This window comes from Leopardus geoffroyi, chromosome C1 (assembly GCF_018350155.1).
Source record: "Leopardus geoffroyi isolate Oge1 chromosome C1, O.geoffroyi_Oge1_pat1.0, whole genome shotgun sequence".
NCBI lineage: Eukaryota > Metazoa > Chordata > Mammalia > Carnivora > Felidae > Leopardus > Leopardus geoffroyi.
In genome coordinates, this window is record NC_059328.1 from 159,449,497 (window position 1) to 159,465,336 (window position 15,840).

General features: G+C 41.3%; 1 protein-coding gene across 6 annotated transcripts in view; it reads left to right on the forward strand.

Moving 5' to 3' along the window:
- MYO3B (myosin IIIB) overlaps positions 1–15,840 on the forward strand; it is a 490,117-nt gene that overhangs the window by 270,048 nt on the left and 204,229 nt on the right. For all 6 annotated transcript variants that reach the window (XR_006712951.1, XM_045480150.1, XM_045480152.1 and 3 more), the window contains 6 exons: positions 4,330–4,456; positions 5,229–5,439; positions 6,513–6,660; positions 7,919–8,072; positions 9,258–9,346; positions 11,263–11,392. Coding sequence is in view for 5 of the 6 variants with exons in the window: in XM_045480150.1 (XP_045336106.1) it covers positions 4,330–4,456; positions 5,229–5,439; positions 6,513–6,660; positions 7,919–8,072; positions 9,258–9,346; positions 11,263–11,392 (859 nt within the window). In the remaining variant the exon portion in view is untranslated. The remainder of the gene's footprint in view (positions 1–4,329; positions 4,457–5,228; positions 5,440–6,512; positions 6,661–7,918; positions 8,073–9,257; positions 9,347–11,262; positions 11,393–15,840) is intronic.

The window sequence follows — 15,840 nt, forward strand, 5'->3', positions numbered from 1 at the left end:
GAACATGAATTTTAATTCTGGGACATCAGCCAAAAGTATCAGAAAGAACATTTGACCCTGAGTTTATTGTAAAGAAACCTCCCTGGTAGAAGGAGTCTTTGACTAACAACGATGGTTCCTTGCAGGGGATTGGGCAGGGGTTGGGGGTTGGGTGGGTGGGATTATACCTAACACCCTATTATGAAGATCCATGCCTTTTTGGAATCAAACATTATTATTTTTGTTTAATATTATGCTTGTCTTGCTGGTATATGAATAATCATAATGTATTAAATTGAGTTTTAGGTATGTTTATATTTAATACTACATGAAAAGATTTTAGGCAGATTATCTGTGTGAGGGTCAAGATTGGATATTTTACTGCAGATCCCTTGATGAAGAGGTTAGGGAGAAGGCTTTGAGATTAGGGCAAAATTTTTTCCCTTTCTTCAAGACAGATTATGTATTTGGGAGAGTATTGCTGAAGAGAAACCGAAGGGTTTATGTGTTAAAATGTAAATGGGAGATCTTGAGGATTTTCAGTGTTCAAATGATAGACAATAGGACTTACCATGTTTTTAAAACTTTATTGATGTATGATTGATATACACCCCCTACCCTCAAATGTTTTTAAACCCATCATTGGCTTTTAAGATACAAATGTTGTGAAAACATTTTTCTTTTCAGAGGTGAAACATCCTCTGAAAAGGAAACTGAAGAAAGGTGTTGGGATAGAGCCCGTAAGGGAGAAAGCCCTTTAATTGGGCCTAATGTGGTACTTAGAGCAGCTGGTAAAAAACTAGAGACTTGTAAAAAGGAAACAAGGTAAAGAGATACTGAGAGGACAAGTAAATGCCTAGGAGAGGAACAGAGAAACAACTACCATGAGATGCCTGTGAGCCAGGCTGGGAGCAACTCCAGGCTAAATGGAAATCAGCTCTAGGCTAATGGAAAACTAAGATCCTTCTCAATTTTCTGCTTAGCTTTAACTTTATTGAGAGAATACCTACATCAGTGAAAGGAGTATCTTCTGAGAAAAGGAAAGAAGCAGCAAAGACATCCTGCATGAGATGTTGATGGAGAAAGGCTCTTTCTTCCCCACTTCTGCTGATTGATGATAAAAATGAATTCATACTCATCAACAGTGAATTGGGAAACCAGCTGGAGGAGTTGTTAGTCTTCTTGATAGTATTCCTGTCCTGAGTGAGGTTATTTTGTGTTATCACGTAGAAAGTTGAAAACATAAGAAATAAAAAATAGAGCATCGTAACAAGATTCTGTAGCAAAGGCAGGATGCCAGGAAAGAGTGCATAGAGCTGGAGATCAGACAAGAGGAAATAAGCAAAGTGAGGAAGGTGAAAATCTTTCTCAGGATAGCTGTGGGGAGAAAAGAAGAGACTTGATGAAGTACTGGGGGGTGGGGCACGCCTAGGTGGCTCAGTCAGTTGAGCATCTGACTCTTGATTTCTGCTTAGGTCATGATCTCACAGTTCATGAGATTGAGGCCCACATCAGGCTCTGCGCTGACAACGTGGAGCCTGCTTGGGATTCATTCTGTCTCTCTCTCTCTCTCTCTCTCTCTCCCTCCCTCCCTCCCTCCCTCCCTCTCTTCCTCCCACCCTCCCTCCCTCTCTGCCCCTCCCTCGCTTGCATGCCTGCTGTCTCTCAAATAAGCATTACAAAAAAAAAAAAGTACTGGGGAGGGAGATGTAATCCCACAGATGAACTTGCTACTGATTGTCCTCTAACATGACAGTATATGGGTGATGTTTTGACTTGACCATAAGGGTGGATATAGGTTCCTAGGCCAGAAAGGCAGAACTAATTAATCCAAGGGGGAAACTGAAGGAGTCAAGTGGAATAGCTTGGAATTGTAGCATAAAGAGCACTCTAAGGCTAATTCCTCCATAATGAGGTCAACATTGGATACCCTTCTCAAGTTCCCTTGTCTAAACCAAGGAAGAAGACCCAACCTACCATTAGGTTCAGTCATTCACAGTGTTTGAACCCCAAAATTTTCACTGAAGGTCACATGGGTAGTTTTGTTTTTTAAAAGAGCAAATGTCTGAGTATTGTGCTGAAGAGATTATTGCCAGAGAAACAACTAGGTGAGAACTACCATTTCCTTTGGGGATAATCACCCCAGTGGTGAAATGCCTGGCAGCCCTATTTTGGGAGGTTTCATGTCTTGTATGGTCATATATGTTGCATGTGTGTGTGTTAATTAGAGGAAGTACATTTTTTTCCTCAGAGTATTGAGAGTTTAGATAACTTTTTGAGATGACTGGATACAGAAATAATAGATATATCAAACTCATTGCCTTAGAGTCTCTGTTTACCCCCTGGGAAGTTGCTTGCTTGTTGCATTCCATGAGCTTCATATTGTATTGATCGAGGTAATGAGGTGCTGTCATGTTAAATCCACACTAGTCCCAGAAAACCCATTTGGTAGGTGTTCTCCTTAGCCAGTCTTAAGTTGTGTGATTAAAACAGTGATTCTTGACCGCAGAAACAGAACAATTTGCCTTTGATTTAGAAGTTTGAAGAACAGTATTTATCTATAGCAGAAGCCTGGTTTAAAATCCTCATTTGTCTTTGTAGCATTATCAGGTATCCAGCAGATGTCACTATTACAGTCTATGTTCAGTTTTTGGCTTTACTGAGGAATGTTCACAGGAAGGCTCAATTTGGGAACAATGCTTTATCAATGATCTAATGATGGTTCCTATTAGTTTGCTGCTGTGTATAGTACTAAATCAAGTTCCTCACCTGAGTGTTTTTGTGGAAGTACTTTTCTCTATAAGCATAAGATGCAGAAATTTACTGGCTACCCATTTATCTCACCTACAGGAAATGCATATGTTTAAATAAATAAATATACTTTATATTTTACCACCAATGCTACTTATATATTTAACTTTCAATATAAAAATAGGCTTAGATAATCTAAACTATCTTCACTCACAACACTCTGACATCAAATGTGTGGAGTTTTTTTCCCCCCATACCAACCAATTCTCCTATAATTCAATTCGCTTCTGATACTGTCTACCTGGAGTTAATATCTGATCACACAAGTGAGGGGTTCAGTTCCCTAAGACTGCTCCCACTTCAGACACTAATGGCAAGTCCTGCTTGTTCAGTAGGGTTCTCCTAATGAACAAATGGCTATGAAATGGGAGGTTTAGGGTCCCAAGATCCGAAACTTGAGTTTATTAATTGGATAGAAGGACTCAAAAAACTTGGGAAAACAGTTTACTTTATTATAAAGGATAAAACTCAGGAGAAGCCAAGTGAAAGAGGAGATACATAGGGCAAGGTTTTGGGAAAGGGGTACCCCTCCTCTCACCACCTTCATGTGTTCAACAACCTGGAAGTGTTCTGAGCCTCATCAGTTATGGGTTTAAATGGAGGCTCCATTACATAGGCATGAATGATTAAATTATTGCCAATTGGTGATTAACTCAATCTCCAGGATTCTCCCCTCCTTGGAAGTCCAGGATTCAGCTAAAAATTCTTACCCTTTAATCTGTGGTCTCTCTAGCAACTAGCCCCCATTCCCTAAGAGTCACCTCATTGGCATGAACTCAGTTACGGCTGAGGGGCTTACTCTGAATGACAGAGGATATTCCTTTAACACCTACCACTCATAATCCCAAGGGTTGTATAAACTCTTGTGCCAGAGATTGGAGTGAAGACCAAATCTATGTTTTTATTATATCACAATATCACAAATAATTTCTAGTGAGTCAGAATATTTCCTGACCTCATTCATAATTATATACTCTATTATTTAACTTAAGAATGTTCAATGAGCCATTAATAAATGCCCCATTAATAAAAGCTATTCAAAAGAGGTTAAGGAAACATCTCCTCTCTTGTGTTGAAGAAAGAACATACTGAATTTGGGAATTGGTATTAGTTAGGGAAGTGGCTCAAAGTGGCATAAAGAACAAAGAAGATCAGTTCTCCCTGACAGAACCATTTCATGGTGAGAGGTTCACGCTGCAGAACAACTTTGTTCCATGCAGTCATTAGTCTCAGGAATCCTAATCAGCTGCATAGTTGAGGCTGGGTTTTTGGGCGTTCCAGCCAGCAATAATGGGAAAGAAAGCATGGAGGAGGCATGCTTGTTTCTGTAAGACTGGGCTCAGAATTGCCCACGTCATTCCTCTTGCTCCTTTGTTAAGAGTTTAGTTCTACTGTCTAACTTCAAGGGAGGTTTGGAAATTATTTGTGTGCCCAGGGAAAGGGTGTGTGTGTGTTGGACTTCAGTGGACAACTAGCAGTGCTGGTGGTTTGTTAGTTTGATTGGCAGTGACCAAACATGGCTCTTGCTGTCCTTTCCAGGAGGTGCACTCAGTGTACAGAATTTTGGCTGGGATTTTGAATATTGGAAACATTGAGTTTGCAGCTATTTCCTCTCAACATCAAACTGATAAAAGTGAGGTGCCCAATGCTGAAGCTTTGGAAAATGGTAATTGTTTGATGTCTGTGCCCTGTGTAGCCAAAATACATGTTTCTTTCACTTTGGTACTTTCTCAAGATGCTGTAAAATATAGAGGAGCTGTTGCTGGTCTCTGTACTGACTTTGGGTATTTTCACCAACTGGGATTTCCCAAAGGATGTCTTGTAGACCATCGCAATTCTTTTTATAAGCTGCAAATAAATGCTCTGCAGAAAAGAATTCTGTGGCAGGTCACTTTGGGCAGTGGTGTCAACACTGGCTACTTTTGAAAACCAGCTACAAGTTTTTGAAAAAATACAAGAGGTGGATCTCTCTCTGAATCCACTGAATCAGCATCTCCAGGGGAGAAGTCAGGCACTATTTATTTTTGAAGTTCTATAGGAGATGATGGCACAAGGAAACCAAATCCTGAGTTAGGGAAAAAAAACTGATTTAAATAAACACCATTTGTGTTAAACAGTATCTTTTACTGCCTTTAATAAAGTAATGTGCTTTTTGACTCTTGAGAAGAGTATAGTCCCCGGCTATTTGACCAAAGACCATCTCCTCTCACTTTTTTTCATCAAATACCTGGGAAGAGCTTTCAGAACAGTGTGGATGTTCTGTTACTGTGTCCATCTGGATGCTTCTTGGTGTTAGGGACCTGGCTTGTTTACCTTTGCATCTGAAGTGCCTAGGGAGAGCCTGACACATAGTGGATGTTGAATAAATGCTGGCTGAATGAATGAATGGATGGATGGATGACTACATTCTCTGGTGTCATCCTTACCCTGTATTCCAGCTGCCTCCCTTCTCTGCATCAGCCCCGAAGAACTCCAAGAGGCCCTTATCTCACACTGTGTGGTCACCCGGGGTGAGACCATCATCCGTGCCAACACTGTTGACAGAGCCGCGGATGTCCGAGATGCCATGTCCAAAGCCTTGTATGCGAGGCTCTTCAGTTGGATTGTAAATCGCATCAATACACTCCTGCAGCCAGACAAAAGCATATGGCAAGTTCCCTCGGGAAGCAGAGGCCCTGGGAGAGCTGTCATTGACCCCAATGTCTCCTAGATTTGCAAGAGAAAGTGTTTGGTCCACTCATGAGTTTTCTTTAGTGAAGCTCTCAAGTCTTCACCTTTAAAAGGAGAATGGTATCCAGGACAATGGAAGAGGCACATGACTGACAGAGCTGTTACAGTGTAGTGTTTAAGAGAACAGCTTTGTCTGGGAGCTGGGCAAACTGGGTCTGCATCTAAGCTCTAGAGCTTGATCAATCCCATATTCTAAGTCACAGTTTTCTCATCTGTAACATGAGGGTAATGATATCCTCCTCGTAGTGTTGTTTTCAGAATGAGATGTAGTTTCATGTAAAGTTTTAAAGCACCATATCTTACATTATTTACATTATATCATTACATTACTACTGCTACTGCTGCTGTTACTACTATTTCTTTCTAAGCATTGACGGTTTCTATATTGTGGAAGAATTGACAACATCAAGTTCTAAAGAGTGTTCTTCCAATTAAGCCTTATGGGTGGGAAGGTGAAATAATGAATGGGCAGCAGTTCTAGCCCCTTCCAATAGAGTGGTTCCTCGTTAATCTTTCTCTTTATGGAGCTTCTAAGATTTTAAAGGATTCTGCTGTTTAAAAAAAGTTGGAAAGACTGTTGAAAAACTGAAGGAATGAGTATTTTTTTTTTAATTTTTTTTTCAACGTTTATTTATTTTTGGGACAGAGAGAGACAGAGCATGAACGGGGGAGGGGCAGAGAGAGAGGGAGACACAGAATCGGAAACAGGCTCCAGGCTCTGAGCCATCAGCCCAGAGCCTGACGCGGGGCTCGAACTCACGGACCGCGAGATCGTGACCTGGCTGAAGTCGGACGCTTAACCGACTGCGCCACCCAGGCGCCCCAGGAATGAATACTTTAAAACACAAACTGTTTCTTCCTTCAGAGGTGGCTGAATGCTGCTTTCCATGAGTGGGTATATATGTTGGTAAACACACGGGCATATGTATTTAACATCATCCTGAGATGAATGTTTCTCCCCTAACAATTTTTTTTTCTTCTCTTCAATGCAGTAGTGCAGATGATGGTATGAATGTGGGGATCTTGGATATTTTTGGATTCGAGAACTTTGGGAGAAATTCATTTGAGCAGCTCTGCATAAACATTGCCAATGAGCAAATCCAGTACTATTTCAACCAGCACGTTTTTGCTCTTGAGCAGGTAATAGTGAACTCTGAAGTAACTAAACCTCGTGGGGAAGGTGCCTCCAAGCTGCCCACAATTAGAAGCGGAAACCCTGTTAGGCTAACAGTAAAAGATTCTAAGGAAAAAACCACTGGTGAGGCAGTCCTGCCTGTCCTGTCAAAATAAATAGTCTAAATTTAGCCTGAAGAAAAAAGTCTTGATTTCTGTGGAAAGTTACATTTCCTCACTTGAGTGGAGCTGGTGACAAGCCAGTTATTTAATTGTTGCTTCTAAACTGTTTCATGTACCTTGTCCAAAATGCTACATTCTCTTCCTACCTTATTTAAGTAAAATAAGTGTCCAAAATGACACAGGATGATGTTGAATTCAGGGCACAGGTTCTTACTGTTCTTAACTCCCAGATGGGCCATCCCCATCCCCTATCTCCTGCACACCAGATCCCACAGTAACTGCTGGGGTGGGGGTGGAATGTCTCCAGGGAGGAGTAAGATATGTTCTTGGTTTTCTCCAAATGGAAGTCTTTCCACTATGAGTTTAATGGTAAATCAAATTGAGTGTGAAGCTCATGTGCCCAAAAGCTAGGGGACCTTCCCCTCCACCCTAATTTCTACCCCAAACACAAGATTCTATCTTGTATGAAGTTGTTCAACAATGAAACATACTAAGCCCTTTGTTTTAATGTAGAAGTGAAGGCATACACACACTGTGCTGTGATTAGATAAACACGAAGTATTGGCTTTATCAGTGGACCTGGATAAATCTGGATCACCCACCTCTCCCCTCCCCTCCCACTCTGCGTGAAATTCCACCTCCTTTTCAGTCAAGGCTCCCTGCACTTATTTTCCCTGGGAAATCTGGAATTTTCTTTGTTTTCCAGCCGGAGATGATTCCCTTGCAGAATCCTTTGTAGAAGATAGATGTCTGTTTTCTTCCTGGTTTAAACCATATTTATCACCAAAATAGTTTTTTTTCAGCTTCCCTTCCATTCCATGTCAGTTTCTAAATTACAAGTTACCAAGTTGGTATTTGGGAGACAGCACTGTCCCTTCTTTTGCTGACTTCAGCTGCCTGCCACAGGCTGTGCCTGTAGGTCAGACTTAAACCCAAAGCTTCAACAGTGCTATATGCAGAAGACTCCTTTGCTACACCCATAAAACAGCCTGTTTTCCACATACAGTCAGTGTTTCCAGACACAGAACGTGTATGCCAAAGTGGCCTGGTGCCACCTAGGCCAGTTTTGGGCTGGAGACATTCACAATCCGTTTCCCTCCAGGTGGAATATCAGAATGAAGGCATTGATGCTACACCTGTGATGTATGAGGACAACCGCCCACTCTTGGACATGTTCCTCCAGAAGCCCCTGGGACTGCTTGCACTTTTGGATGAGGAAAGTCGATTTCCCCAAGCAACTGATCAGACCCTGGTTGGTAGGTATCTTTTGTAAAAGGCATAATGCACTCAGAAGAGAACTTGGTTCATGTCATCAAATGAGCGTGGCTGAGCATTTTGGCCACCTGGTAGGCTATGCAAGTATAGGCTCTATTTTTAATGCATTGAAATATTCAGCAAATGTCCTGATAGATTGTGTCTTAAAGCAAACCCATCACCAAGCCCTCCTCACACTCCTATTGCTGCCAACGTAAATACCTTTATCCTTTGTCAATATCATTTTTTATACCTTCCTGTCCCTTATTTCCTATAACCAATAATTGCTTCTCCTCCTTTTCATACCCTTCTCTCATATCTTTGCCTGGATCCCATCCACCTCTAGTCCAAGTTTGTATAGAAGACCCTTCTGGTCTCATGGCTTCTAGACTCATACTTACCCTGTCTACCCTGGACATCCCAGCTAATTTAGTCTTTCTAAAGCCACCTTTTCATTAGTTTACTATTGTCTACGGCCTGCCAGTAAGACACCTCATCCTAGCATTAAAGGCCCTTTGTATTCTATCCCCGTTCCCTTTGTCCATCTGCTTCTCCAGTCTTCAGTGTTGTACATGATCCCTTCCCTCGCTTAGATTGTGAGATATTTAGGGCAACAAAGCCCCAATCTTTGTATCCATTTAGTATGTAGCACAGATCCTCACACAGAGTAGGCTCTCAGTTACAACAGTAGCAAACACTGTTTATTGAGGGAGGAACAGAAAGCTTCAAGTCTTTTCCCCAGATAGGAAATTGATTGGTGGGAGAGATTCTCTTCAGGAGTTGACATTGTCACCTTCGCTGGTTTCCTTTTACCTGTGAAATCATCACAAGTTGCCATGATAAGTTTAAACAAGGGTTGTTTGCCTTCTTCTGTGGGATATCTTTATGGTTCTAAAGCTAATTGGTCAGAGTTCTGGTGTCATCAGTGTCCGTGCTAGGAGTTCTTAGAACAAAACAAGATGTTAGGGCATCGCCTGACGCTAAAGACAAATACAAAACAACTAAATGAAGACTTGATGGTAAGCCCATTTCAACAGGGCATTTTTCTCTACTGTTGTACATACAACGACACTATCAGACTGCTCTGAAATCCCTTATTTGGGGTCACTCCTGGCTCAAGGAGTGACCTTTTGTTTGAAGGAGCCAACAATTCTCATTGTAACTTTTAAACATGAAAATCCACACAGATAAATTTGAAGATAATCTGCGATGCAAATACTTCTGGAGGCCCAAAGGAGTGGAGCTGTGCTTTGGCATCCTGCACTATGCCGGAAAGGTGAGGCAAGTGTGTGTCATTAAACCTGAATTTGACAGGGGTCAGTGTCCATATTACCCTATCTGTGCTGCTCACAAAATTTCTTGCAGGTTTCTTTTCTCCTTTTAATTCCTCTTGAACACCTAATCATAAATCCCAGACTTTCTCAGTGTGCTGCTCACAGAAAGTCACCCCTGGTAAAGAAGCAATTTCTCGCTGGGGTGACTATGGAGCTGCCATCTGCCTCTCACCTGAGGTTTGGCCCAGAAGTGACAGCTGTCCAGAGAGAGAACATAGTATAGCTTTCCCAGTGTTGAGCAGTGAATGTGCACATTAAAGTCATTTGGAAATGTGTAGGTAGCAGTGGAGGGTTCATATCACAGTGGGGCTCAGTTTTTAGCAGTTTAACTCTATGTGTCTTTAGGGAACCAAAAATGTCTAGATAAAAAGGGAAAAAAATTCACTTCATCATCCAGATATTAAGCTTTTATATCATTAACAGAAATTTCCACCTTTCATAACTTATGCTTCAGTCTCACGTCAAGTTCCTGAAGTAGAGTAGTGACTAATTCAGGAAACTCTCTAGTTCTGCAGCCAACAACTCATTGCTTGAGTTACTCTCAAAGGAGCCATTGGAATTATGGCTAATTGGTTCTGGGGGGGTCTGCTGAGGCCCTGGGTCCAAAAAAAAATGGGTAGGAGTTCAATAAAAGGCATTTTGGATTATTTTGTTGATGTAAGATTTATTGAAATTATTTTTACTTTTTAAAAAAAATTTATTTATTTGTTTATTTTTTATTTTAGAGAGAGCACGCGTGGGGGAGAGGGGCAGAGAGAGAGAGAGAGAGAGAGAGAATTTTAAGCAGGTTTATGCTCAGTATGGGCCCAGTGCAGGGCTCAATCCCATGACCCTGGGATCATGACCCATGCTGAAATCAAGGATCAGATGCTCAACTGACTGAACCACCCAGGCACCCTGAAATCATTTTTCATATTCATATCATAGTATTGAAATTAAGTATGCCTGACTGGAGGTTGGTTGAAAGGCAATTCTAATGTAAGTAGAGAGGATTGTTTTTCTCTCCACATAGTGCATAGTATCTATTTTGGATATTTGTTAGAAATTGCAACCCAGTTTTTACCCTTAGATCGTTCACTCACCTTAGCACTGATGTCTGCCCATATATTGATGTCCTTGACGTCTGAGATGCCCTTATCTAGCCTGCTCCCTCCTTTCCTATCCTCTTCCTTACACTTCCACTCTGTCTCCATGTCCTTTTATACTTATTTCCTATTCACCCATCTTCCCTTTCTCCCTCTTCTCCTTTCTTGATTTTAAGGGGCGGGAGATGGATAGGAAGGATCTTTTTCTTTCTGGACTTCTTTTCTGAATTCATTTGTCACTCAATGCTTATTTCTCTGGAGTGTTCTTAAAATTTCTCTGACCTGGATCCCTCCTGTTCTGAGAACCAAAAATGGCTCAGCATCCCTGAGCGATCACATGCCGTGAGTACCTTGGGAAGCAACACCGGTACGGTGGGTATGGGCTCGGAGCCCAAAGTGTCTGGGTTTGGAAGCCTGCCTGTCACTTGTGAAATGTGCATATTATTTGTTTTCTCTCTAGGACTCTGTTCACCCACCAGTAAAATGGGGATAATAATAGTGTTTACCTCATAGGATGGATGCTTTACATATAGTGACCAAAGATAGAGTACCCAATGTATTTTCATTATTATTCCGATGTGATATGACTGTTTTTTTCAAAGAGCACCTGGACAAGAAGTTATCCAGTTATCTTGTGGACTGGATTTAAAAGCACAACTGTGTCAAGACAAATTCTGTACGTTGGTCAATTAATGACTGACCTCAGACAACTTACCAGTGTTGCTAGCAATGGATGATATCGGCTAGTTTGCTATTTGCTGTTTACATTGCAGGTATTATATGATGCTTCTGGGGTTCTTGAGAAAAACAGAGATACTCTACCTGCTGATGTGGTTGTAGTCCTGAGAACGTCAGAAAACAAGCTTCTTCAGCAGCTCTTCTCAATTCCTTTGACCAAAACAGGTACCTGGAGCCCCCGACCTCCCTGGGCCTGATGCTTCTACAAGCACTGCTGGAGTTTTCTTGTTAGTGTCCAAATACTGCCAGGGCTCCACTACTACCACTTTGAACTTTAAGGAGGGGCAAAGGTCTATTCAACCAAATTCATGAAAAGGAAAGTGATTGTTTCTTTTTCAAGTTAATTGCACAGCATCAGTGTATATATACTGGGCATACATCCAGACACACACACACCTGTTATAACATTAACTCTTAGACTCCTCATTTCTCTGCCTGCCACCTTTCCTTCTTCATTTATAAAGCCATATGTAATCACTAATTCGTGCTAAGCACTCCAGGGTGGTCTCAGTTTACCTAGAGTTATTGGGAAGATTATTTCTGTTCACGTATGAACCTAAGTGGAGGAAATGTGGTGCATCCGAAGGTTATTCAGTCATGGGGTTCTTAGAGGTCACCTGGTCCAATTCACCACCCAGTCAATAACCCCACTCTCTTAACCAACTTAGAATAGGTCCATCACTGGCCTACGTGCCGGCCTTTGCCCACTTAGAGTCAGCTTCTGCTTAATGGCTTCTGTTTAGTTGTGCAGTCAGTTCTTAGGACAGGAGGCAGGAAACTAGGGCTGAAGAACAGAACTTCCCTGTCATTGCTATTTTGCCAAATAGGTTCCATTTGGGTCAAGTTCCTTTGATTTACCTGGGATCTGCTGCCTTTGGCTGAGCAGCAGACCAGGTCTTCTCAAAGCTTTCCTCTCAAGGGCATTATGTTTCTGAAGGTATGTCTGGAAACAGCTGCATTATGCTTTTATGAAAGGAGGAGAGACCTCTTTGTCACTGTTCATAATTTCTTTTTCCTTCTTCCCTCACCCCTCTTGAAATCATTGGTGCCCGTGTGTAGTTTGGGGCCTTCGTCTGCTTAAAGAGAGTGGCTGCCAGGTCTGACTTTTAGCAACATGCAGAGGAATGAAAAGCTTGGCTAAGAAAACAGCTACAGTCTACAGCCTTTGCTTCATCTTAACTTGGAAAGAAAGTTGAAACCAGTTCTTCACTTTCTTCAAACATGCTCCTTTAAACAAAGATAGTAGGATGCCCATGAGAAGACTGCCCTCCAGCTTTCTTTCCAGGCCTCCCTTGGGCAGAGCTGGGATTTTACTCATTATCTCCTTATGAAGATATCTACCCTCAAAAATTGTTTCTAAAGAGATTGTTCATCCTACATTGAAGGTCAGAATATTAATCAAGCTGCTAAATTTTAAAACATCTATATCATTTATTTTTTGGTTTTAATGTATTAAAGCCTTTGAAGGTGGGAAAATTTTACTGGACAGGAATAGTTGTGTTGTTTGTGCTAGAATTATAAATATCGGTTTCAGAGTGACCAGATGTGAGCTGGGCTGGGGCTTCCTCACCAGACACTTAGGTCTTATCAGGCAACCTATGTGCAGGGGCAAAGATACAGGCATCATTAAGACCCCTACTTTGTGCTCTTTGAAATGAAATTTATCTAAATGACTTGTCAATTGGCATTTACACCTCTCATAAATATAAGTAATGATTTGTCAAATCTGTTCACAACTTTGGAATTTCCAATTTTTCAACTGTTGGCAACATAAAAACAATTTCTCAGCCTGGGCCACTAGGTGGTGCTATGCAAGAAGTCAGGCTCTGTAGAAGCCTTCTGTTTGCCCTTGATCCGCCTACACGGGAAAGGAACAGGAACAAAGAGATAGCCTCTGCTTTTTTTTTTCTTTTTTCCCCCTTTCTTTTTGATTTTTGCTTTTCTCTGAAAGAGTTTTTCTCCTATCTTGTAACTCTTTCTGAATCTTGCCTTCAAACTGCATTCCACACATCCTGGAGGAAATAGAAGTGAAAAAGAAGACTAGAAACAAACGTGTTTTCCTAACAAGCTTCCTTGTATTCCTGAGTCCCCTATATTGTGCGTAATAATTTCTTTTGAAATCCTAAGCCTTATTTTCTTCACATTTTGAATATAATTAAGAAGCCACAAAAACACATCAAAACTAATAAGCATGATTTTATTTTCTTTTTCTGAAACTGCTCATGTAACAATGGCTTCAATCAACATTTATAGAATAGCTTCTAATAATAAGGCATCATTTAGGCAGCGAGGTGAATATAAAGATAAAATGACTTTGCTCTAAAGCAACTGGAACTTTCTTTTACCTCCACTTTCTATCTAGAATTTTTCTCCCTATGATGATATTTGCCCTCAAACATCAGTTCTAAAGAGATTGTGCATCCAATGGTGAAGGTCAGAATATTAATTAAGATTCTAAATTTTAAAACATCCATACTCTATATTTTTTGGTTTTAGTATATTACAGCCTTTGAAGGTGGGAAAACCTTACTGGACAGAAATAGTTCGTGCTGTTTTCACTGAAATTGCATATACTTGTTTCAGCGTGTGCCCCTTATGAAAGCAGAAATGGTTTTCTGGCTGGAAGCAAGGTCCCACATAACCTAGCATTTTGAAAATGAATATGCTGATATTTTCAGTGCACGAGAAACCGTTTTCTTGGTTGTTTTTGTTTTTATTTATCCTGCTTCAAACCCTTAAATACTTGTCTTATTAAAATGAAATGGGTTACTAGTTCCGTGAGCATAGATGTTATGGGAAGCTACTTTACAAACTTCTTTTAGGAGATGAACTGCAGAGAGGAAGGAGAAAAGTCAAAGTTGGGAAGCTTTGGAGGCTGTTAGCATCAGACTTTAAAAAGAGGTCCAGTGTTGGACTCCAGTTTTGGGAGAAGAGGACGTTGTAGGATGTTGGTAGTGCTCTGACTCCTGGTCTTGGTGGTGGTTACGAGTACATTTGCTTTATAATCTGTTATGCTGTCCATGTGTTTTACACACTTTTCTGTACATTCTATTTCACGATAGCACTTTTATTTTCCAAAAGATAGAGAAGACATCTTAAAATGCAAAGAAAAACTTTCATTTCTTTCCCTAAGATTTCCTATTCACTTAATTTGGGGTTTCCTGGTAGCCAGACCGCTGCAGCCTTTTGCTTTCAAATGCAGGTATCAGAGAGCTTCTGGCTGACATTCCAGTTAAGTCAGCCTCCTCTCTGGGCTGCTGGGCAGGTAACAGTCCCTTCATTAGTGGATAGAAGAAGTATCGGTTGGTCTAATCTCTTATCAAGGTTGAGAGGATTAACCTCAATGTGTCTTTGTGTCAAACTGTAATAAAAATCAGAGAAAGTAATCCAGTTGACATTTTCCTGTTTCCTGTACCCACCTTCCCATTCATGTTGTACATCCCCAAATACTGAAAAGGTTAAAAAAAACATGGGGTGTGAAGTCACGAGGTGCAGGGCTCCTCCCAAATTTCTGTAGCCCCCTTGCCAGCGGCCCCTCCTGGCACATAGCTGCATCTGGTGAGAGAGAAGCCTGTGCCTGATGACACTCCCATTCCAAGATACTCGGTGGTGATTGGGCGAATGGAGGCAGCTGCAGACAACATGGATTCTCAAACCTTGAGGACCACTCTCTTGCCTGTACATGGGCCACTTCAAACGTGGTGAAATTTTCTTTGTAATCCTTCCTCTCAATAGGAAATCTCTGAAGATTTCACGTGTGAAAATTTGATGTGGCAGCAACGTTGCTTTCTAACCCTTCAGCTGGGACTTTTCAAACTGAATGATCTAGGTGGAAAAACATTAAAAGGAAAGATGTTATAACAAGGTTTCATTGCATATTTCCTTGTTCGGGAAACATTCCGCTTGCTACTGATAAACTAGAGAAAAGTTCAAAAGGCTCAAGGGAAGAAAGAAAAGAGGAAGTTTCAAAAGGAACTTGAAGAATCCATTTCTGTCTTTGAATTGTGAATTCTGACTTCCAAATAGGAGTTTGGGGTTTTAAAGGAGTTAGGAACTGGGGAGAAACTAGAAAAACAAAAGTAGTGCCAAAGGGAATATTCTCTGAGCCTCAAAGTCTGGTTTTGCTTCAGAATCTAGACCTGAGTTTGGCTCTATTTTCTCCTGTCCAGGCTCCCCAGGTCTTTCCCTTGGAATTTGATGTGAAGTGAAAATCAACAGTAAAGTCTCTTTATCTTGACTTCCATTGGTTCCTCCTTTTATTCGGATGGGGGTGGGTGGGCAAGATGAGCTCCCACATTATATCTGCAAAGGACTCCAACACCATCACTGCTGAAATATTTGATTGTTCCTGATTCTGTAACTTACCAAATTGGGCATTCAGTTCTTAAGAGGATGCCTTTTGGGAACTGTCTCTCAGAGTTTTCATTTTTCACTTCCATGCTGGTTTCTCCTCCATGCTGGAAGTTCAGAAAATGGGTCTGGCAGGATGAGCTGACTCCAAATGACGAGGTTCCAGGGTCACAGCCATGGGCAGTGCTTGCCTCCTCTGAAACAGCAGCTCTAATGAGCCAGTCCTGTCAGGAAGCCCTGAGGGGTGAGTTCTTTCTCACACA